General features: G+C 40.4%; 1 protein-coding gene across 1 annotated transcript in view; it reads left to right on the forward strand.

Annotated features, from left to right (window-relative positions):
- Nucleotides 1-24,726, forward strand: part of HMBOX1 (homeobox containing 1) — a 397,982-nt gene that overhangs the window by 326,895 nt on the left and 46,361 nt on the right. Inside the window, exon 7 of the mRNA XM_053709533.1 lies at nucleotides 13,006-13,088. Coding sequence (XP_053565508.1) covers nucleotides 13,006-13,088 — 83 coding nt within the window. The remainder of the gene's footprint in view (nucleotides 1-13,005; nucleotides 13,089-24,726) is intronic.

A 24,726-nucleotide genomic window follows, 5' to 3' on the forward strand; every position in this document is an offset into this window, starting at 1 on the left:
TTGGGATATGTGTGATTGCAGAGTCTATTTTGATAGCTCAGTCTGCTAGGAGATGTTTTTTCCTTGCTCCTTTGACTGGAGACGGATTCCTCTTCTTTTGGATTCTGAGGGTATTCTCTCCTTCTCAGGGGGCCTCGATGGAGGCTTTTTTTTCCCCTTTTTTGGGACCTGTGAGTAGGTCCAGTGGCTAAGGTTGCCTGCAGCGTGCCCTCTGTTGGGGGCTTTGTGCGGTCTGTTTTTTTATCACTGCTTTTTCTTCTTCCTTGCAAGCTTCCTCTGTGTTGTCCTGTTAGGGACTCTGTGTTCTCGAACTTGGGATTTCGCCTGGGTCTGTTACACGCTCTTTCACGGTTGAATACTTGGGTATTCTAGGGCAGGCGCTGGGAGGATTTTACCTCTTAGTTGCATTCCTTGCTTGCAGTATGTTGGGGAGACGTCTTTTGGTCTCTGTGCCTGGTTTTATCCCGGGTTTCGCCTGGTATAGGCGTGGCCTCCTTACCTGTTTGGGTTCAGGTGGGTCTCTGTGTGCTAGGCCCACTCTTGGAGGTGCTGTTTTTGTATTAAGGGGCTTTTTGGTTTCCTCTGTCCTCCTTTGCCTTGTCACCCTTGGGGATTTCGGCTGGTTTACCCTTCATTTGTGTGGGGTGAGTGGAGGGGAGATAGTCTTTTGGGCGACAGTGTCTCTTGGAGGACTGTTGGCTCAGTTGAGTCCATTTTGCGGTCTCTAGTTTGACTCTGGACTGGCTGCGAGTCAGTGTCTCTGGGGCTTTTCCTTTGAAAAATTTTCTCTGCTTCGGACGAAGCGGGATTTTTTACTTGCATAGAGCTTCATGCCTGTTGCTCTCAGTATGGGCCGCCTATTGTGCCCTCCCATCTTGGCATTCAGTGTCCTCTATAGCTTGAGTATTGTTTCCCAAAAGTAACAAATGCAGCTGTGGACTCTCTTCATTTAAGAAGAAAAACCTAAATTATGCTTACCTGATAATTTCCTTTTCTTCTGATGGAAAGAGTCCACAGCTCCCCACCTGTAATTTTTTGTGGGGCGTACTTCTGGCACATTTTCACCCTGATATTTCTTCTACTGTTCCTTGTTCCTCGTCAGAATGACTGGGGGGATGAGGGGAGTGGGAGGAGTATTTAAGACTTTGGCTGGGATGCCTTTGCCTCCTCCTGGTGGCCAGGTTCTTAATTCCCAAAAGTAATGAATGCAGCTGTGGACTCTTTCCATCACAAGAAAAGGAAATTATCAGGTAAGCATTATTTGTTTTTTATAGAGATCATTAAATCTGTAGCTTTCTATTGATGTGGCCAACATTTTGTATGGTCAAGCCAAAAAATAAATGGAGGAGATGAATTCCAACCGTCTCATGCTCTCTGCAAGGGGTGTCAATTAACCCGATCGGATTTGATTGGGTTGATTTCTGTCCGCCGTCTCAGAGCAGGCGGACAAGTTATGGAGCAGCGGCCTTTAGATAATTCGGCCCCATGGTCCTTAATGACACTGTGTCTTAGGTTTTCAGGTAGTATTCATTATTTTACATAGTTCTAACCTCACCTTTGTTGTAGAAGTAGTAGCATGCAAGCATACAGCAAGAAAAAGCAATTTGCACACATTACATTACACATTTATATTTCATATCCTGATGATCAAGAACTGGCTGACATGGAGAGAAATCACACATTTTTAAGCATTATGTTGTAATATAGGTGTCACATCCAGAGCCCGGTATAGCTAGATAACAGCAAGTGACAGTCTAGTCCAAAATAAACTTTCATGATTCAGATAGGGCATATAATTTTAAACGATTTACTTTTATCACCAATTTTGCTTTGTACTCTTGGTATTCTTAGTTGAAAGCTTAACCTAGGAGGTTCATATGCTAATTTCTTAGACCTTGAAGGCCGCCTCTTTTCAGAATGTATTTTACCATTTTGTTACCACTAGAGGGCGTTAGTTCATGTGTTTCATATAGATAACATTGAGCTCATGCACTTGAAGTTACCTGGGAGCCAGCACTGATTGGATAAGCTGCAAGTCTGTCAAAAGAACTGAAATAAAAGGGCAGTTTGCAGAGGCTTAGATACAAGGTAATCACAGACGTAAAAAGTGTATTAATATAACCATGTTGGTTGTGCAAAACTGGGGAATGGGTAATAAAGGGATTATCTATCTTTTAAAACAATAAAAATTCTGGTGTAGACTGTCCCTTTAAGTTTGCCATGCTAAAATTCTTTAAAGGGACTTCACAGTGCTGACAAGATTTAGATAATCTAACTAAAGCGGAGAACTTTTTAGATCACCGGGTTTACCTGAGCGAAGTCTATCTACAGAATTTTAAATTCAGTACATATTCCACCATGGCACCTAAGTGAAAGTGGTAAACTCAGGAAGTTAAAAACATTATTCTTCTTAAATCATCGTCTAAAACCGTAGCAATATTTGAGGAAAAAGTTAATGGGAGATGACAGGCGACATGAAACTGGTTGGCCCATGGTTTAGTTAGACATGTAGTTTTAAGAGACTTTTCAATTGACTTTTATTACCAAATTTACTTTGTTTTCATGGTATCCTCTGTTGAAAATCATACATAGGCAGGCTATGGAGCAGCAATGCTGGAGATTGGGGCCTACACACATATATCTTGTCATTGGCTCACCAGATGTGCTCATCTAGTTCCAGTAGTTTATTGCTGCTCTAGAGCTGATTTACAATGTGTTTAACCCTTTTGCAAGTTCTAGTATGCAAGCAATAACTCAATAATAAACTGCTCTAACACATTAGATCATTTCTTTTTTGCACATTTGTCCCTTTTAATGTGAATTTAAAAAATGAAATGCACAACACTAGGGGGCCTTTTTATCAAGTCGTCAACTGTGCTGCATTCGCCGGCACCAATATGCTTGCCTGACATTGCGACCGCGGACCTGAATACACTCTCCATATTTAACAAAAAAGCTGTCAAAAAGTTAACTAACAGTCATCGATCTCGCTGCTATTTGGCTTTTACCCAGCTTTATTTGTATACTGTCACTAAACACCGCCTATCCCGCCACTCCCAGAGCCAACCGCCACTAAATAAAGTTATCAAACCCTATCCCGCCGCTCCCGGAGCCCATCGCCACTAAATAAAGTTATTAACCCCTAAACCGCTGCTCCCGGAGCCCACAGCAACTCTAATAAATGTATTAACCCCTATCCCTCCGCTCCCGGAACCCACCGCCACCTACATTATGTTATTAACCCCTAATCTGCTGCCCCCAACTACATTATGTTATTAACCCCTATCCCGCCGCAACTAAATAAAGTTATTAACCCCTAAACCGCCAGCCCCCCACATCGCCATAAACTAAATTAACCTATTAACCCCTAAACCTAACAACCCGCTAACTTTATATTAACTCATCCCTATCTTATCAATTTAAACTTACCTTTAAAATTACATTAAACTATATTAAATTAATAATTAATCTACCCTTACTTTTATACTAAAATTACATTAAACTATATTAAATTAATAATCCGCCCTATCTTTTATAATAAAATTACATTAAACTATATTAAATTAATAATTAATCTGCCCTAACTTTTATAATAAAATTACATCAAACTACAAATTAAATTAACTATACTATATATTTAAACATCTAACCCTACTCAAATAATTTAAATCTACACTAAAAAATGACTAAGTTACAAAAAACTAAGTTGCACAAAAAAAATAAACACTAAGTTACAAAAAATAAAAAAGAAATTATCAAAGATTTAAACTAATTACACCTAATCTAAGGGCCCTATGAAAATAAAAAAGCCCCCCCAAAATAAAAAAAAACCCTAACCTACAATAAACTACAAATAGCCTTTAAAAGGACCTTTTGCGGGGCATTGCCCCAAAGAAATCCACTCTTTTACCTGTAAATGAAAAATACAAATACCCCCCCAACAGTAAAACCCACCACCCACACAACCAACCCCCACACATAAAAACCTAACTAAAAAACCCTAAGCTCCCCATTGCCCTGAAAAGGGCATTTGGATGGGCATTGCCCTTAAAAGGGCATTTAGCTCTATTGCAGCCCAAACCCTAATCTAAAACTAAAACCCACCCAATAACCCCTTAAAAAATCCTAACACTAACCCCTGAAGATCGACTTACAGTTTTGAAGATCCAACATCTATCCTCCAAGAAGCCGGCCGAAGTCTTCATCCAAGCCCGCAGAAGTCTTCACCCAGACGGCATCTTCTATCTTCATCCATGCGGAGCGGCTTCATCTTCCAGACATCTGACGCGGAGCATCTTCTTCTTACGACGTCTTCTTCGGAATGAAGGTTCCTTTAAATGACGTCATCCAAGATGGCGTCCCTTAGATTCCGATTGGCTCATAGAATTCTATCAGCCAATCGGAATTAAGGTTGAAAAAGTCCTATTGGCTGTTGCAATCAGTCAATAGGATTGAGCTTTTATCCTATTGGCTGATCCAATCGGCCAATAGAATGCAAGCTCAATCCTATTGGCTGATTGCAACAGCCAATAGGATTTTTTTCAACCTTATTTCCGATTGGCTGATAGAATTCTATCAGCCAATCGGAATCTAAGGGACGCCATCTTGGATGACATCATTTAAAGGAAACTTCATTCCGAAGAAGACGTCGTAAGAAGAGGATGCTCTGCGCCGGATGTCTGGAAGATGGAGCCGCTCCGCGCCGGATGGATGAAGATAGAAGATGCCGTCTGGGTGAAGACCTCAGCGGGCTTTAATGAAGACTTCGGCCGCTTGGATGAAGACTTCTGCTGGCTTCTTGGAGGATGGATGTCGGATCTTCAAAACTGTATGTCGATCTTCAGGGGTTAGTGTTTTAAGGGTTTTTTGGGTGGGTTTTAGTTTTAGATTAGGGTTTGGGCTGCATTAGAGCTAAATGCCCATCCAAATGCCCTTTTCAGGGCAATGGGGAGCTTAGGGTTTTTCTCTTGTTAAGTGTATCCAGTCCACGGATCATCCATTACTTATGGGACACTAACTCCTCCCCAACAGGAAGTGCAAGAGGATTCACCCAGCAGAGCTGCTATATAGCTCCTCCCCTAACTGCCATTACCAGTCATTCTCTTGCACCCAACGAATAGATAGGATGTGTGAGAGGACTGTGGTGATTATACTTAGTTTCATACCTTCAATCAAAAGTTTGTTATTTTATAATAGCACCGGAGTGTGTTATTCCTTCTCTGGTAGAATTTGAAGAAGAATCTACCTGAGTTTTTCTATGATTTTAGCCGGAGTAGTTAAGATCATATTGCTGTTTCTCGGCCATCTGAGGAGAGGTAAACTTCAGATCAGGGGACAGCGGGCAGATTAATCTGCAAAGAGGTATGTAGCAGCTTATTATTTTCTGACAATGGAATTGATGAGAAAATTCTGCCATACCGATATAATGTAAACTCAGCCTTAAATGCAGTAGCAGCAACTGGTATCAGGCTGTCATGTATGTATATTTTACACTTCAGTATTCTGGGGAATGGCACTTCATTGGAATTATACTGTTTGCATAAAACATTAGCCTAATTTGCAGGGACTAGCAACAGGCTTTTTAGTAACACTCAATTTATTAATGTTAAACGTTTTTTGCTGGCATGTAAAATCGTTTAATTTTCTGAGGTACTGGGTGAAAAAATGTTTTGGGCACTATTTTTTTCCACTTGGCAGTCGTTTTATTTAATTTATGACAGTTTACTGATCTCTCTCACTGTTATGTGTGAGGGGGAGGGGCCTTTTTTGGTGCTTTTGCTACGCATCAAAAAATTCAGTCAGAAGTTTATTGTCTTCCCTGCATGATCCGGTTCATCTCTACAGAACTCAGGGGTCTTCAAAACTTGTTTTGAGGGAGGTAATCACTCACAGCAGAGCTGTGAGATTGTAGTTGACTGTGATAAAAAAACGTTTATTTCTGTAATTTTTTTTTTTTTTTTTCTGCTATCAGGGTTAGTTATCCTTTGCTAATGGGAGCAATCCTTTGCTAAAATTGTGTTTTTTACAAAGACTTGATGCTATAACTTTTCAGTTTATTAATTTTCAACTGTCATAACTTTTTCTGTGCTTCTTATAGGCACAGTACGTTTTCATATTATAGTAAATTACTTGAAAAGTATTTCCAAGTTGCTAGTTTATTTGCTAGTGTGTTAAACATGTCTGATTCAGAGGAAGATATCTGTGCTATATGTGCTAAAGCCAAAGTGGAGCCCAATAGAAATTTATGTACTAACTGTATTGATGCTACTTTAAATAAAAGTCAATCTGTACAAATTGAACATATTTCACCAAACAACGAGGGGAGAGTTATGCCGACTAACTCGCCTCACGTGTCAGTACCTGCATCTCCCGCTCGGGAGGTGCGTGATATTGTAGCGCCGAGTACATCTGGGCGGCCATTACAAATCACATTACAGGATATGGCTACTGTTATGACTGAAGTTTTGGCTAAATTACCAGAACTAAGAGGTAAGCGTGATCACTCTGGGGTGAGAACAGAGTGCGCTGATAATATTAGGGCCATGTCAGACACTGCGTCACAATTTGCAGAACATGAGGACGGAGAGCTTCATTCTGCGGGTGACGGTTCTGATCCAAACAAACTGGATTCAGATATTTCAAATTTTAAATTTAAGCTGGAAAACCTCCGTGTATTACTAGGGGAGGTGTTAGCGGCTCTGAATGATTGTAACACAGTTGCAATACCAGAGAAAATGTGTAGGTTGGATAAATATTTTGCGGTACCGGCGAGTACTGACGTTTTTCCTATACCTAAGAGACTTACTGAAATTGTTACTAAGGAGTGGGATAGACCCGGTGTGCCGTTCTCACCCCCTCCGATATTTAGAAAGATGTTTCCAATAGACGCCACCACACGGGACTTATGGCAAACGGTCCCTAAGGTGGAGGGAGCAGTTTCTACTTTAGCTAAGCGTACCACTATCCCGGTGGAGGATAGCTGTGCCTTTTCAGATCCAATGGATAAAAAGTTAGAGGGTTACCTTAAGAAAATGTTTGTTCAACTAGGTTTTATATTGCAACCTCTTGCATGCATTGCGCCTGTCACGGCTGCAGCAGCATTTTGGTTTGAGTCTCTGGAAGAGACACTTGAATCAGCTCCATTAGATAAAATTACACACAAGCTTAAAGCCCTTAAGTTAGCTAACTCATTTATTTCAGATGCCGTAGTACATTTAACTAAACTTACGGCTAAGAATTCCGGATTCGCCATTCAGGCACGCAGAGCACTGTGGCTAAAATCCTGGTCAGCTGACGTTACTTCTAAATCTAAATTGCTTAATATACCTTTCAAAGGGCAGACCTTATTCGGGCCCGGGTTGAAAGAAATTATCGCTGACATTACAGGAGGTAAAGGCCATGCCCTGCCTCAAGACAGAACCAAACCTAAGGCTAGACAGTCTAATTTTCGTTCCTTTCGTAATTTCAAAGCAGGAGCAGCATCAACTTCCTCTGCACCAAAACAGGAAGGAGCTGTTGCTCGCTACAGACAAGGCTGGAGACCTAACCAGTCCTGGAACAAGGGCAAGCAGGCCAGGAAACCTGCTGCTGCCCCTAAGACAGCATGAATCGAGGGCCCCCGATCCGGGAACGGATCTAGTGGGGGGCAGACTTTCTCTCTTCGCCCAGGCTTGGGCAAGAGATGTCCAGGATCCCTGGGCGTTAGAGATCATATCTCAGGGATACCTTCTAGACTTCAAATTCTCTCCCCCAAGAGGGAGATTTCATCTGTCAAGGTTGTCAACAAACCAAATAAAGAAAGAGGCGTTTCTACGCTGCGTACAAGATCTTTTATTAATGGGAGTGATCCATCCGGTTCCGCGGTCGGAACAAGGACAAGGGTTTTACTCAAATCTGTTTGTGGTTCCCAAAAAAGAGGGAACTTTCAGGCCAATCTTGGATTTAAAGATCCTAAACAAATTCCTAAGAGTTCCATCGTTCAAAATGGAAACTATTCGGACAATTTTACCCATGATCCAAAAGGGTCAGTACATGACCACAGTGGATTTAAAGGATGCTTACCTTCACATACCGATTCACAAAGATCATTACCGGTATCTAAGGTTTGCCTTTCTAGACAGGCATTACCAGTTTGTAGCTCTTCCATTCGGATTGGCTACGGCTCCCAGAACCTTCACAAAGGTTCTGGGTGCTCTTCTGGCGGTACTAAGACCGCGAGGAATTGCGGTAGCTCCGTACCTAGACGACATTCTGATACAAGCTTCAAGCTTTCAAACTGCCAAGTCTCATACAGAGTTAGTACTGGCATTTCTAAGGTCGCATGGATGGAAGGTGAACGAAAAGAAGAGTTCTCTCTTTCCACTCACAAGAGTTCCCTTCTTGGGGACTCTTATAGATTCTGTAGAAATGAAGATTTACCTGACAGAAGACAGGTTAACAAAGCTTCAAAATGCATGCCGTGTCCTTCATTCCATTCAACACCCGTCAGTAGCTCAATGCATGGAGGTGATCGGCTTAATGGTAGCAGCAATGTACCCTTTGCACGTCTACATCTCAGACCGCTGCAATTGTGCATGCTAAGTCAGTGGAATGGGGATTACTCAGACTTGTCCCCTACTCTGAATCTGGATCAAGAGACCAGAAATTCTCTTCTATGGTGGCTTTCTCGGCCACATCTGTCCAGGGGGATGCCATTCAGCAGGCCGGACTGGACAATTGTAACAACAGACGCCAGCCTACTAGGTTGGGGCGCTGTCTGGAATTCTCTGAAGGCTCAGGGACAATGGAATCAGGAGGAGAGTCTCCTACCAATAAACATTCTGGAATTGAGAGCAGTTCTCAATGCCCTTCTGGCTTGGCCCCAGTTAACAACTCGGGGGTTCATCAGGTTTCAGTCGGACAACATCACGACTGTAGCTTACATCAACCATCAGGGAGGGACAAGAAGCTCCCTAGCAATGATGGAAGTATCAAAGATAATTCGCTGGGCAGAGTCTCACTCTTGCCACCTGTCAGCAATCCACATCCCGGGAGTGGAGAACTGGGAGGCGGATTTCTTAAGTCGTCAGACTTTTCATCCGGAGGAGTGGGAACTTCATCCGGAGGTCTTTGTCCAAATACTTAGACGTTGGGGCAAACCAGAGATAGATCTCATGGCGTCTCGACAGAATGCCAAGCTTCCTCGTTACGGGTCCAGACCCAGGGATCCGGGAGCGGTTCTGATAGATGCTTTGACAGCACCTTGGACCTTCGGGATGACTTATGTGTTTCCACCCTTCCCGATGCTTCCTCGATTGATTGCCAGAATCAAACAGGAGAGAGCATCAGTGATTCTAATAGCGCCTGCATGGCCACGCAGGACTTGGTATGCAGATCTAGTGGACATGTCATCCTGTCCACCTTGGTCGCTACCTCTGAAACAGGACCTTCTGATCCAGGGTCCCTTCAAACATCAAAATCTAATTTCTCTGAAGCTGACTGCTTGGAAATTGAACGCTTGATTTTATCAAAACGTGGTTTTTCTGAGTCAGTTATTGATACCTTAATACAGGCTAGGAAGCCTGTTACCAGAAAGATTTACCATAAGATATGGCGCAAATACTTATATTGGTGCGAATCCAAGAGTTACTCATGGAGTAAGGTTAGGATTCCGAGGATATTGTCTTTTCTACAAGAAGGTTTAGAAAAGGGTTTATCCGCTAGTTCCTTAAAGGGACAGATTTCAGCTCTGTCCATTCTTTTACACAAACGTCTGTCAGAAGTTCCAGACGTTCAAGCTTTTTGTCAGGCTTTAGCTAGGATCAAGCCTGTGTTTAAAACTGTTGCTCCACCATGGAGTTTGAACTTAGTTCTTAATGTTTTACAGGGGGTTCCGTTTGAACCCCTTCATTACATTGATATCAAGTTGTTATCTTGGAAAGTTCTGTTTTTAATGGCGATTTCCTCGGCTCGAAGAGTCTCTGAGTTATCTGCCTTACATTGTGATTCTCCTTATCTGATTTTTCATTCAGACAAGGTAGTTCTGCGTACTAAACCTGGGTTCCTACCTAAGGTGGTCACTAACAGAAATATCAATCAAGAGATTGTGGTTACATCTTTGTGTCCTAATCCTTCTTCGAAAAAGGAACGTCTGCTACACAATCTAGATGTAGTCCGTGCCCTGAAATTTTATCTACAGGCAACTAAGGATTTTCGACAAACGTCTTCCCTGTTTGTCGTTTATTCTGGTCAGAGGAGAGGTCAAAAAGCTTCGGCTACCTCTCTCTCCTTTTGGCTTCGTAGCATAATACGGTTAGCCTATGAGACTGCTGGACAGCAGCCTCCTGAAAGAATTACAGCACATTCTACTAGAGCTGTGGCTTCCACTTGGGCCTTTAAGAATGAGGCTTCTGTTGAACAGATTTGCAAGGCTGCAACTTGGTCTTCTCTTCATACTTTTTCCAAATTTTACAAATTTGACACTTTTGCTTCTTCGGAGGCTGTTTTTGGGAGAAAGGTTCTTCAGGCAGTGGTTCCTTCCGTATAAAGAGCCTGCCTGTCCCTCCCGTCATCCGTGTACTTTAGCTTTGGTATTGGTATCCCATAAGTAATGGATGATCCGTGGACTGGATACACTTAACAAGAGAAAACATAATTTATGCTTACCTGATAAATTTATTTCTCTTGTAGTGTATCCAGTCCACGGCCCGCCCTGTCACTTTAAGGCAGGTAATTTTTCCATTAAACTACAGTCACCACTGTACCCTATGGTTTTCCTTTCTCTGCATGTTTTCGGTCGAATGACTGGTAATGGCAGTTAGGGGAGGAGCTATATAGCAGCTCTGCTGGGTGAATCCTCTTGCACTTCCTGTTGGGGAGGAGTTAGTGTCCCATAAGTAATGGATGATCCGTGGACTGGATACACTACAAGAGAAATAAATTTATCAGGTAAGCATAAATTATGTTTTTAGTTAGGTTTTTATTTGGGGGGTTGGTTGTGTGGGTGGTGGGTTTTACTTTTCGGGGGGTTGTTTGTATTTTTTATTTACAGATAAAAGAGCTGATTTCTTTGGAGCAATGTCCAGCAAAAGGCCCTTTTAAGGGCTATTTGTAGTTTATTGTAGGTTAGGGTTTTTTTTATTTTGCGGGGCTTTTTTTATTTTCATAGGGCCTTTAGATTAGGTGTAATTAGTTTAAATCTTTGATAATTTCTTTTTTATTTTTTGTAACTTAGTTGTTAGTTTTTTGTAACTTAGTAATTTTTAATTGTAGAATTAAATTATTTGAGTAGGGTTAGGTGTTTAAATATATAATATTGTTAATTTTGTAGTTTAATGTAATTTTAGTATAAAAGTTAGGTTAGATTAATAATTAATTTGATATAGTTTAATGTAATTGTATTATTAAAGTTAGGGTAGATTAATTATTAATTTGATATAGTTTAATGTAATTGTATTATTAAAGTTAGGGTAGATTAATTATTAAATTAATATAGTTTAATGTAATTTTATTATAAAAGTTAGGGTAGATTAATTATTAATTTAATATAGTTTAATGTAATTTTAAAGGTAAGTTTAAATTGATTATAAGATTGGGATGAGTTAATATTTAATATAAAGTTAGCGGGTTGTTAGGGTTGGGGTTAATAACTTTATTTAGTTGCGGTGGGCTCCGGGAGCGGTGGGATAGGGGTTAATAACTTTATGTAGGTGGCGGCGGTGTCTGAAGCATCAGATTAGGGGTTAATAAGTATAATGTAGGTGGCGGCGGTGTAGGGGGTGTTTAGACTTGGGGTATATGTTAGGGTGTTAGGTGTAAACGTTACTTTTATTCTCCCATAGGAATCAATGGGATATCGGGCAGCAACGAACATAAGCTTTCACTGCTTTCAGACTCCATTGATTCCTATGGCATCCGCCGCCTTTAGGGCGGCAGATTGAAAACCAGGTACGTGGGGGCGGAATAGTGGCGAGCGTACCTGGTAGTTATTTGTTAACTAGCAAAAGTAGTCAGTGCCGAATTTGCATTCGGAACATCTGTAGTGACGTAAGCATTGATCTGTGTAGTAGTGAGACCGGGGGATCGTATGTTACGTCACAAATTTCTACTTTTGCCGGTCTGCAGGCTTTGATAAATAAGGCGAATCAAGCTCTCCACAATTACGCTGCGGAATTCCAGCGTATATGTGGTTGACGGCTTGATAAATAGGCCCCTAGAGCTGATGTTTATCAATACCTGGGAAATGCTAAGTTTTTTTCCCTACTGCAACCCATTTCTGAATATCTATATCCTGCATTAAAGGTCATACTATACTATGTTCCAGACAAAATTGGAATTCACAAGGATGCATTTCAGTTTTGAATAGAAGCAATTTTGTATTATACATGTATTAGCAAACATGCTTCTAATAAAAGCTATAGCTGTTTCAAATGTGTATTTAAGTATGCTCCGTGCACCAGCATTTTAAACACAGCAGTTGCACAGAGAGCCTAAGGTGCTTGTGACATCTGGTAATGACTCAATATGTTAATTGCTGATATGATACAAGCCCCACTGGGGCTCTAAGCAGCTGCAGTATCTAAAATGCTGGTGCACAGAGAATATCTAGCTATGCTTCACATGCATGTGCAGAGAAAAATAACTCTAAACAGTGATAACTTTTACTAGAAGCATTTTTGCCAATACATGAATATTGCAAATATGTTCAAAGATTCAAAGATGTAATTCATCTATGTACATTTAAATTTTTACCGGAATGTCCCTTTATTTTGTGCAATCATCATTTGTCTGACTGTCCTGTTACTTCCTGTTTAATTAAATTATCAAACACACGTTTCATGGATAACATGTGAAGTTTTTTTAATGTACTTTTATATATCTCTCAAAAGTGCTAGATTTCTTTAGATCTGATGTTTAATAAATATGGATTACCTTACGCTATATACGTTAGTCATACGTTAGTCATGTGCAAAATATAGAATGTTGACTTCAACTTTCTTTGAATAATTCTTAACATTTGTTTTCCAGTTATTTTAATGAAAACCAGTATCCTGATGAGGCAAAGCGAGAGGAAATTGCCAATGCCTGCAATGCTGTTATACAAAAGCCAGGTGAGGGAAACGTGCTTTTTTTGTCTTATTGCATTTCACTATGTGCTGTGTATGCTGAGCATATATCGAAAAGAAACAGCTTATTGTTGTTTGACTGAAATGTTAGGAAGTTCTTGGAGTTGTTTATGTTAAAGGGACAGGAAACCCAACATTTTTCATTCATGATTCAGACAGAGCATACAATTATAAACAACTTTCCAATGTACTTCTATTATCTAATTTGCTTCATTCTATTGGTATCCTTTGTTGAAGAAGCAGCAATGCACTATTGTGAGCTGTTAAATACATCAGGTAAACCAATAACATGAGGCATATAAATGCAGCCACCAATCAGCAGCTCCTGAGCCTACCTAGGTCTCCTTTTCAACCAAGATAACAAATTGTATAACTTTGTAAGTGATTTGTCTGCATTCTATGTCCTGTTCATGTGGCTTACACATATATTGTTCATTCAGTTAGGAATAGAACGTTTCCTACATCACATAAAGTCTTTGTGTCCAGAAATTCCTAGTTTTAATAGTAAAAATGTAGAAGTCCCTGTTTAGAAACATAAGACCACTGGGTGTGGAGTCTATTTCCTGAAAAACATGCAGTCTCATTAACCCTTACCTGGCAGGAGTCATTTTTCTACATCAGAAGTTTTGATATGAAAAAAATGAAATCATGCGACCGTTCAAGTGATTGTGTGATTTTAATGATGTGATCAAGTCAGGGGGGAGTGCCTATGATGCTAGGTACGCCATCGAGGCCGCAATCCCATTCAGGAAGCGCCTTTAGCTTCAGTACAGCCAAACGGCTAGGACGTTCCATGCCATCCTAACGGCGCTAAAGCCCAGCGCAGTTAGGACGCCATGGAACATCCTAACAGCGGGAACGGGGTTAAAAGGATGTGTGTGAAATAAGGTAAGAACATACATAGAGCAAATGTAAGGTTAGAAGAGGTATGAGAAGATCTAATGAGGTGAAGGGGTATCAGTAGATGTGAAGAGCGACCTAGCAGTTTCATGTAAGGAGGATGATGACCCAATATGCTGCAGTAGTCAAGGTGGGAGAGGATGGGTCCTGAAAGAAAAATCCTTAGAGGTGAAGATGGGAGCGGATAGGTACTGGGTATGCCCTAAGCGTGATTAGGAAGCTTATTTTATTTAAAAAGGAAAATCTGAATTACAAGCTATTGGGCACTTAATGAATGATGCTACCTGATTTTAACTTTAAAATGGTGAGAGGGCCAAAACAAAATAAGTGCAATATTTAACCCTTTTGAGTTTTTTTTCACTACCTATATTTAAACTTTATTGTACGTCAAATTTCAGTGAGTAACTCACACAAATTATATATATTGAGTTTTTTTTAGTAGGCCCAGCAGGTTCACAATATGTCATTATTACATTTATAATTCATAGCATGTGAGATAGCTGTTGCAAAAACTGTGTAAAAAAAACAACAACAAAAAACATTTCTTTCATGTAATTAGCAAGAGTCCATGAGCTAGTGACGTATGGGATATACATTCCTACCAGGAGGGGCAAAGTTTCCCAAACCTTAAAATGCCTATAAATACACCCCTCACCACACCCACAATTCAGTTTTACAAACTTTGCCTCCGATGGAGGTGGTGAAGTAAGTTTGTGCTAGATTCTACGTTGATATGCGCTCCGCAGCAAGTTGGAGCCCGGTTTTCCTCTCAGCGTGCAGTGAATGTCAGAGGGATGTGAGGAGAGTATTGCCTATTTGAATGCAGTGATCTCCTTCTAAGGGGTCTATTTCATAGGTTCTCTGTTATCGGTCGTAGAGATTCATCTCTTACCTCCCTTTTCAGATCGACGATATACTCTTATATATACCATTACCTCTACTGATTCTCGTTTCAGTACTGGTTTGGCTATCTGCTATATGTAGATGAGTGTCCTGGGGTAAGTAAGTCTTATTTTCTGTGACACTCCTAGCTATGGTTGGGCACTTTGTTTATAAAGTTCTAAATATATGTATTCAAACATTTATTTGCCTTGACTCAGAATGTTCAACTTTCCTTATTTTTCAGACAGTCAGTTTCATATTTGGGATAATGCATTTTAATTTAACATTTTTTACCTTAAAATTTGACTTTTTCCCTGTGGGCTGTTAGGCTCGCGGGGGCTGAAAATGCTTCATTTTATTGCGTCATTCTTGGCGCGGACTTTTTTGGCGCAAAAATTCTATTTCCGTTTCTGGCGTCATACGTGTCGCCGGAAGTTGCGTCATTCTTTGACGTTATTTTGCGCCAAAAATGTCGGCGTTCCGGATGTGGCGTCATTTTTGGCGCCAAAAAGCATTTAGGCGCCAAATAATGTGGGCGTCTTATTTGGCGCGAAAAAATATGGGCGTCACTTTTGTCTCCACATTATTTAAGTCTCATTTTTTATTGCTTCTGGTTGCTAGAAGCTTGTTCTTTGGCATTTTTTCCCATTCCTGAAACTGTCATTTAAGGAATTTGATCAATTTTGCTTTATATGTTGTTTTTTTCTTTTACATATTGCAAGATGTTCCACGTTGCAACTGAGTCAGAAGTTACTTCAGGAAAGTCACTGCACAGTGCTGGAGCTACCAAGCTAAGTGTATCTGCTATAAACTTTTGGTATCTGTTTCTCCAGCTGTTATTTGTATTGCATGTCATGTCAAACTTATTAATGCAGATAAAATTTCCTTTAGTACTGTTACATTACCTGTTGCTGTTCCGTCAACATCTAATTTTCAGAGTGTTCCTGATAACATAAGAGATTTTATTTTTTAAATCCATTAAGAAGGCTATGTCTGTTATTTCTCCTTCTAGTATACATAAAAGTCTTTTAAAACTTCTCTTTTTTCAGATGAATTTTTAAATGAACATCATCATTCTGATACTGATAATGGTTCTTCTGGTTCAGAGGTTTCTGTCTCAGAGGTTGATGCTGATAAATCTTTGTATTTGTTCAAGATGGAATTTATTCGTTCTTTACTTAAAGAAGTGTTATTTGCATTAGAAATAGAGGATTCTGGTCCTCTTGATTCTAAATGTAAACGTTTAAATAAGGTTTTTTTAAATCTCCTGTAGTTATTCCAGAATTGTTTTATCTCCCTGATGCTATTTCTGAAGTAATTTCCAGGGAATGGAATAATTTGGGTAATTTATTTACTCCTTCTAGACGTTTAAGCAAATTATATCCTGTGCCATCTGACAGATTAGAGTTTTTTGAGACAAAAATCCCTAAGGTTATGGGGCTATCTCTACTCCTGCTAATGTACTACTATTCCTACGGCAGATAGTACTTCATTTAAGGATCCTTTAGATAGGAAAATTGAATCCTTTCTAAGAAAAGCTTACTTATGTTCAGGTAATCTTCTTAGACCTGCTATATTTTTAGCGGATGTTGCTGCAGCTTCAACTTTTTGATTAGAAGCTTTAGAGCAACAAGTAACAGATCATAATTTTATAGCATTATTATTATTCTATAACATGCTAATAATTTTATTGGTGATACCATCTTTTGATATCATTAGAGTTGATGTCAGGTATATGTCTCTAGCTATTTTAGCTAGAGAAGCTTTATGGATTAAACTTGGAATGCTGACATGTCTTCTAAGTCATCTTTGCTTTCCCTTTCTTTCCAGGGTAATTAATCATTTTAGTTCCTTTCCTTACAAGGAACAAAAGCCTGATCCTTCATCCTCAGGAGCGGTATCAGTTTGGAAACTATTTCCAGTTTGGAATATATCCAAGCCTTATAGAAACCTATAGCCAGCTCCTAAGTACCTATGAAGGTGCGGCCCTTATTCCAGCTCAGCTGGTATGGGGCAGATTACGTTTTCTTCAAAGAAATTTGGATCAATTCCGTTCTTAATCTCTGGTTTCAGAAACATTGTTTCAGAAAGGTACAGAATTGGCTTCAAGTTAAGGCCTCCTGCTAAGAGATTCTTTTCTTTCCCGTGTCCCAGTTAACACAGCAAAGGCTCAGCATTTCTGTAATGTGTTTCAGATCTAGAGTTGGCTGGAGTATTTATGCCAGTTCCAGTTCTGGAACAGGGGCTGGGGTTTTATTTTATCTCTTCATTTGTACCAAAGAAGGTCAATTCCTTCAGACCAGTTCCGGATCTGTCATTATTGAATCATTATGTTAGGATACCAACATTCAAGATGGTTACTGTAGGACTATCCTGCCTTTTGTTTAGCAAGGGCATTATATGTCTACAATAGATTTACAGGATGTGTATCTGCATATTCCGATTCATCCAGATCACTTTTAGTGTCTGAGATTCTCTTTTTAGACAAGCATTACCAGTTTTGTGGCTCTACCGTTTGGTCTAGCCTCAGTTCCAAGAATTTTTTTTCAAAGGTTCTCGGTGCCCCTTTTTTCTGTAATCAGAGAATAGGGTTTTTTATTTCCTTATTTGGACGATATCTTGGTACTTGCTCAGTCTTCTCATTTTCGAAGAATCTCATACGAATCGACTTGTGTTGTTTCTTCAATTTCATGGTTGGAGGATCAATTTACCATTCAGTTCATTGATTCCTCAGACAAGGGTAACCTTTTTAGGTTTTTGTACATAAATTCAGTGTCTATGACTCTGTCCTTGTCAGACAAGAGAAGTTTAACATTGATATCAGCTTGTCAAAACCTTCAGTCACAATCATTCCCTTTGGTAGCCTTATGCATGGAAATGTTGGGTCTTAGGACTGCCGCATCAGATGCGATCTCCTTTGCTCGTTTTCACATGCGACCTCTTCAGCTCTGTATGCTGACCCAATGGTGCAGGGATTACTCAAAGATATCTCAATTAATATCTTTAAACCGATTTTACAACACTCTCTGACATGGTGGACAGATCACCATCGTTTAGTTCAGGGGGCTTCTTTGTTCTTCCGACCTGGACTATAATCTCAACAGATGCAAGTCTTACAGGTTGGGGAGCTGTGTGGGGGTATCTGACGGCACAAGGGGTTTGGGAATCTCAGGAGGTGAGATTTCCGATCAATATTTTGGAACTCCGTGCAATTTTCAGAGCTCTTCAGTCTTGGCCTCTTCTCAAGAGAGAGTTGTTCATTTGTTTTCAGATAGACAATGTCACAACTGTGGCATACATCAATCATCAAGGAGGGACTCACAGTCCTCTGGCTATGAAAGAAGTATCTCGAATTTTGGTTTGGGTGGAATCCAGCTCCTGTCTAATCTCTGTGGTTCATATCCCAGGTATGGACAATTGGAAAGCGGATTATCTCAGTCCCCAAACGTTGCTTCCGGGCGAATGGTCTCTTCACCCAGAGGTATTTCTTCAGATTGTTCTAATGTGGGAACTTCCAGAAATAGATCTGATGGTTTCTCATCTAAACAAGAAACTTCCCAGGTATCTGTCCAGATCCCGGGATCCTCAGGCGGAGGCAGTGGATGCATTATCACTTCCTTGGAAGTATCATCCTGCCTATATCTTTCTGCCTCTAGTCCTTTTTCCAAGAGTAATCTCCAAGATTCTGAAGGAATGCTCGTTTGTTCTGCTGGTAGCTCCGGCATGGCCTCACAGGTTTTGGTATGCGGATCTTGTCCGGATGGCCTCTTGCCAACCGTGGACTCTTCCGTTAAGACCAGACCTTTTGTCTCAAGGTCCTTTTTTCCATCAGGATCTGAAATCCTTAAATTTAAAGGTATGGAGATTGAACGCTTGATTCTTGGTCAAAGAGGTTTCTCTGACTCTGTGATTAATACTATGTTACAGGCTCGTAAATCTGTATCCAGAGAGATATATTATAGAGTCTGGAAGACTTATATTTCTTGGTGTCTTTCTCATCATTTTTCTTGGCATTCTTTTAGAATACCGAGAATATTACAGTTTCTTCAGGATGGTTTAGATAAGGGTTTGTCCGCAAGTTCCTTGAAAGGTCAAATCTCTGCTCTTTCTGTTCTTTTTCACAGACAGATTGCTATTCTTCCTGATATTCATTGTTTTGTACAATCTTTGGTTCGTATAAAGCCTGTCATTAAGTCAATTTCTCCTCCTTGGAGTTTGAATTTGGTTCTGGGGGCTCTTCAAGCTCCTCCATTTGAACCTATGCATTCATTGGATATTAAATTACTTTCTTGGGAAGTTTTGTTCCTTTTGGTCATCTCTTCTGCCAAAAGAGTTTCTGAATTATCTGCTCTTTCTTGTGAGTCTCCTTTTCTGATTTTTCATCAGGATAAGGCGGTGTTGCGAACTTCTTTTGAATTTTTACCTAAGTTGTGAATTCCAACAACATTAGTGGAGACATTGTGGTTCCTTCATTATGTCTTAATCCTAAGAATTCTAAGGAGAAATCGTTGCATTCTTTGGATGTTATTAGAGCTTTGAAATATTATGTTGAAGCTACTAAGTCTTTCCGAAAGACTTCAAGTTTATTTGTTATCTTTTCCGGTTTTTGAAAGGCCAGAAAACTTCTGCCATTTCTTTGGCATCTTGGTTGAAATCTTTAATTCATCTTGCCTATGTTGAGTCGGGTAAGACTCCGCCTCATAGGATTACAGCTCATTCTACTAGGTCAGTTTCTACTTCCTGGGCGTTTAGGAATGAAGCTTCGGTTGATCAGATTTGCAAAGCGGCAACTTGGTCCTCTTTGCATACTTTTACCAAATTCTACCATTTTGTTGTATTTTCTTCTTCTGAAGCAGTTTTTGGTAGAAAAGTACTTCAGGCAGCGTTTTCAGTTTGAATCTTCTGCTTATGTTTTTTCATTAAACTTTATTTTGGGTGTGGATTATTTTCAGCAGGAATTGGCTGTCTTTATTTTATCCCTCCCTCTCTAGTGACTCTTGTGTGGAAAGATCCACATCTTGGGTAGTCATTATCCCATACGTCACTAGCTCATGGACTCTTGCTAATTACATGAAAGAAAACATAATTTATGTAAGAACTTACCTGATAAATTCATTTCTTTCATATTAGCAAGAGTCCATGAGGCCCGCCCTTTTTTTGTGGTGGTTATGATTTTTTTGTATAAAGCACAATTATTCCAATTCCTTATTTTATATGCTTTCGCACTTTTTTCTTATCACCCCACTTCTTGGCTATTCGTTAAACTGAATTGTGGGTGTGGTGAGGGGTGTATTTATAGGCATTTTAAGGTTTGGGAAACTTTGCCCCTCCTGGTAGGAATGTATATCCCATACGTCACTAGCTCATGGACTCTTGCTAATATGAAAGAAATGAATTTATCAGGTAAGTTCTTACATAAATTATGTTTTTTGCTCAGATTTTAGTTTATAATTTTGAAAGTGGCCCAGTGACCACTGCTGTTACTGTGATCACCTTACTAAATTGTCATCAAGGATAGCCACATGTGAAATAGGGGCTCAAACTGACGTTTGGGGTAATAAAATAGATTAGAGAGGCCCCATTGTGTAGTAAAGAAAATAAAACACTTATCTTGCAAGGTGTTCATTGTTACCATAGTGATCAACTGACTATACTGACAAAATTCTTTTTTCTCTTGTTAAGTGTATCCAGTCCACGGATCAACCATTACTTATGGGATATTCTCCTTCCCAACAGGAAGTTGCAAGAGGATCACCCACAGCACAGCTGCTATATAGCTCCTCCCCTAACTGCCATATCCAGTCATTCTCTTGCAACCCTCAACAAAGATGGAGGTCGTAAGAGGAGAGTGGTGTTTTATACTTAGTTTATTTCTTCAATCAAAAGTTTTATTTCTCTTGTAAGGTGTATCCAGTCCACGGATCATCCATTACATGTGGGATACTCTCATCCCCAACAGGAAGTTGCAAGAGGACACCCACAGCAGAGCTGTAATATAGCTCCTCCCCTAACTGTCATAGCCAGTCATTCTCTTGCAACTCTCAACAAGCTAGGATGTTGTAGGAGAGAGTGGTTAAATATAGCTAGTTTATTTTCTTCAATCAAAAGTTTGTTATTTTTAAATAGTACCGGAGTTGTGCTATTTTATCTCTGGCAGTAAATAGAAGAAGAATCTGCCTGAGGTTTCTATGATCTTAGCAGGTTGTAACTAAGATCCATTGCTATTCTCACATATGTCTGAGGGGATTACACAGATGAGGTAACTTCAGCGAGAGAATGGCGTGCAGTTTATTCTGCTATCAGGTATGTGCAGTTATAATATTTTCTAGAGATGGAAAACACTAGAAAATGCTGCTGATACCGGATTAATGTAAGGTAAGCCTCAATACAGTGATTTAATAACGACTGGTATCATGCTTACTCCCAGGGGTAATAACCTTGTAATATTTACAATATAAAACGTTTGCTGGCATGTTTAATCGTTTTTATATATGCTTTGGTGATAAAACTTTATTGGGGCCTAGTTTTTTCCACATGGCTGGCTTAAATTTTGACTAGAAACAATTTCCACTGTTGTAGTATAAAAGTTACAGTTGGTGCAGTTAAAATTACAAACTGTGACATCCAGCTTCCCTCAAAGGCCCTCTGAATGCTATAGGACATCTCTAAAGGGCCCAAAAGCTTTCCAAAGTCGTTTATTGGGGAAGGTAGGGCCACAGCTTGCTGTGGCAGTTGGTTGTGACTGTTAAAAAAAGTCTATTTCGTTTTTTTGATCCGTTGTTTGAACTAAGGGGTTAATCATCCATTTGCAAGTGGGTGCAATGCTCTGTTAGCCTATTATACACACTGTAAAAATTTCGTTTGATTTACTGCATTTTTTCACTGTTTTTTAAATTCTGACAAAATTTGTTTCTCTTAAAGGCACAGTACCGTTTTTTATATTTGCTTGTTAACTTGATTTAAAATGTTTTCCAAGCTTGCTAGTCTCATTGCTATTCTGTATAAACATGTCTGACATAGAAGAAACTCCTTGTTTATTATGTTTAAAAGCCATGGTGGAACCCCCTCTTAGAATGTGTACCAAATGTACTGATTTCATTTTATGCAATAAAGATCATTTTCTGTCTTTAAAAAATGTATCACCAGAGGAATCTGACAAGGGGGAAGTTATGCCGACTAACTTTCCCCACGTGTCAGACCCTTTGACTCCCGCTTAAGGGACTCACGCTCAAATGGCGCCAAGTACATATAGGGCGCCCATAGCGTTTACTTTACAAGACATGGCGGCAGTCATGGATAATACACTGTCAGCGGTATTAGCCAGACTACCTGAACTTAGAGGTAAGCGAGATAGCTCTGGGGTGAGACAAAATGCAGAGCATACTGACGCTTTAAGAACCATGTCTGATACTGCCTCACAATATGCAGAAGCTGAGGAAAGAGAGCTTCAGTCAGTGGGTGATGTTAATGACTCAGGAAAGATACCTGATTCTAATATTTCTACATTTAAATTTAAGCTTGAACACCTCCGCGTGTTGCTTAGGGAGGTTTTAGCTGCTCTGAATGACTGTGATACCATTGCAGTGCCAGAGAAATTGTGTAGACTGGATAAATACTTTGCAGTGCCGGTGTGTACTGATGTTTTTCCAAATACCTAAAAGGTTTACAGAAATTATTAATAAGGAATGGGATAGACCAGGTGTGCCGTTCTCTTCCCCTCCTATTTTTAGAAAAATGTTTCCAATAGACGCCACCACATGGGATTTATGGCAGACAGTCCCTAAGGTGGAGGGAGCAGTTTCTACTCTAGTAAAGCGTACTACTATCCCTGTCGAGGACAGTTGTGCTTTTTTTTTTTAGATCCAATGGATAAAAAATTAGAGGTTACCTTAAGAAAATATTTATTCAACAAGGTTTTATCCTACAGCCCCTTGCATGCATTGCCCCTGTCACTGCTGCTGCGGCGTACTGGTTTGAGTCTCTGGAAGAGGCTTTACAGGTAGCGACTCCATTGGATGACATACTTGGCAAACTTAGAGCACTTAAGCTAGCCAATTCTTTTATTCTGATGCCATTGTTCATTTGACTAAACTAACGGCTAAGAATTCTGGTTTTGCTATACAGGCGCGCAGAGCGCTATGGCTTAGATCATGGTCAGCTGACGTGACTTCAAAATCTAAGCTACTTAACATTCCCTTCAAGGGGCAGACCCTATTGGGCCTGGTTGAAGGAGATTATTGCTGATATCACTGGAGGAAAAGGTCATGCCCTTCCTCAGGACAGGTCCAAATCTAGGGCCAAACAGTCTAATTTTCGTGCCTTTCAAAACTTCAAGGCAGGTGCGGCATCAAATTCCTCTAATAATAAACAAGAGGGAACTTTTGCTCAATCCAAGACGGTCTGGAGACCAAACCTGACATGGAAAAAAGGTAAGCAGGTAAAAAAGCCTGCTGCTGCCTCTAAGACAGCATGAAGGAACGGCCCCCTATCCGGGAACGGATCTAGTAGGGGGCAGACTTTCACTCTTTGCCCAGGCGTGGGCAAGAGATGTTCAGGATCCCTGGGCGTTGGAAATTATATCCCAGGGATATCTTCTGGACTTCAAAGCTTCCCCCCCAAAAGGGAGATTTCACCTTTCACAATTATCTGCACACCAGATAAAGAGAGAGGCATTCTTACACTGTGTACGAGTCCTCCTAGTTATGGGAGTGATCCATCCAGTTCCAAAGGAGGAACAGGGACAGGGTTTTTACTCAAATCTGTTTGTGGTTCCCAAAAAAGAGGGAACCTTCAGACCAATTTTGGATCTAAAGATCTTAAACAAATTCCTCAAAGTTCCGTCGTTCAAGATGGAAACTATTCGTACCATCCTACCACTGATCCAGGAGGGTCAATATATGACTACAGTGGATCTAAAGGATGCTTATCTTCACATTCCGATACACAAAGATCATCATCGGTTTCTCAGGTTTGCCTTTTAAGACAGGCATTACCAGTTGTAGCTCTTCCCTTGGGATTAGCTACAGCCCCAAGAATCTTTACAAAGGTTCTAAGGTCACTTATGGCGGTCCTAAGGCCGCGGGGCATAGCAGTAGCCCCTTATTTAGACGACATCCTGATACAGGCGTCAAACTTCCAAATTGCCAAGTCTCATACGAACGTAGTACTGGCATTTCTGTGGTCGCATGGGTGGAAAGTGAACGAGGAAAAGAGTTCTCTATCCCCACTCACAAGAGTTTCCTTTCTAGGGACTCTGATAGATTCTGTAGAAATGAAAATTTACCTTGACGGAGTCCAGGTTATCAAAGCTTCTAAAATCCTGCCGGGTTCTTCATTCCATTCCGCGCCCTTCGGTGGTTCAGTGTATGGAAGTAATCGGCTTAATGGTAGCGGCAATGGACATAGTGCCGTTTGCACGCTTACATCTCAGACCGCTGCAACTATGCATGCTCAGTCAGTGGAGCGGGGATTACACAGATTTGTCCCCTCAACTGAATCTGGACCAAGAGACCTGGGATTCTCTTCTCTGGTGGCTATCTCGGGTCCATCTGTCCAAAGGTATGACCTTTCGCAGGCCAGATTGGACAATTGTTACGACAGATGCCAGCCTTCTAGGTTGGGGTGCAGTCTGGAACTCCCTGAAGGCTCAGGGATCGTGGACTCAGGAGGAGCCTCTCCTTCCATTAAATATTCTGGAACTAAGAGCGATATTCAAGGCTCTTCAGGCTTGGCCTCAGTTAGCAACTCTGAGGTACATCAGATTTCAGTCGGACAACATCACGACTGTAGCTTACATCAACCATCAAGGGGGAACGAGAAGTTCCCTAGAGATGTTAGAAGT

Source organism: Bombina bombina, chromosome 4, assembly GCF_027579735.1.
Source record: "Bombina bombina isolate aBomBom1 chromosome 4, aBomBom1.pri, whole genome shotgun sequence".
Classification (NCBI taxonomy): domain Eukaryota; kingdom Metazoa; phylum Chordata; class Amphibia; order Anura; family Bombinatoridae; genus Bombina; species Bombina bombina.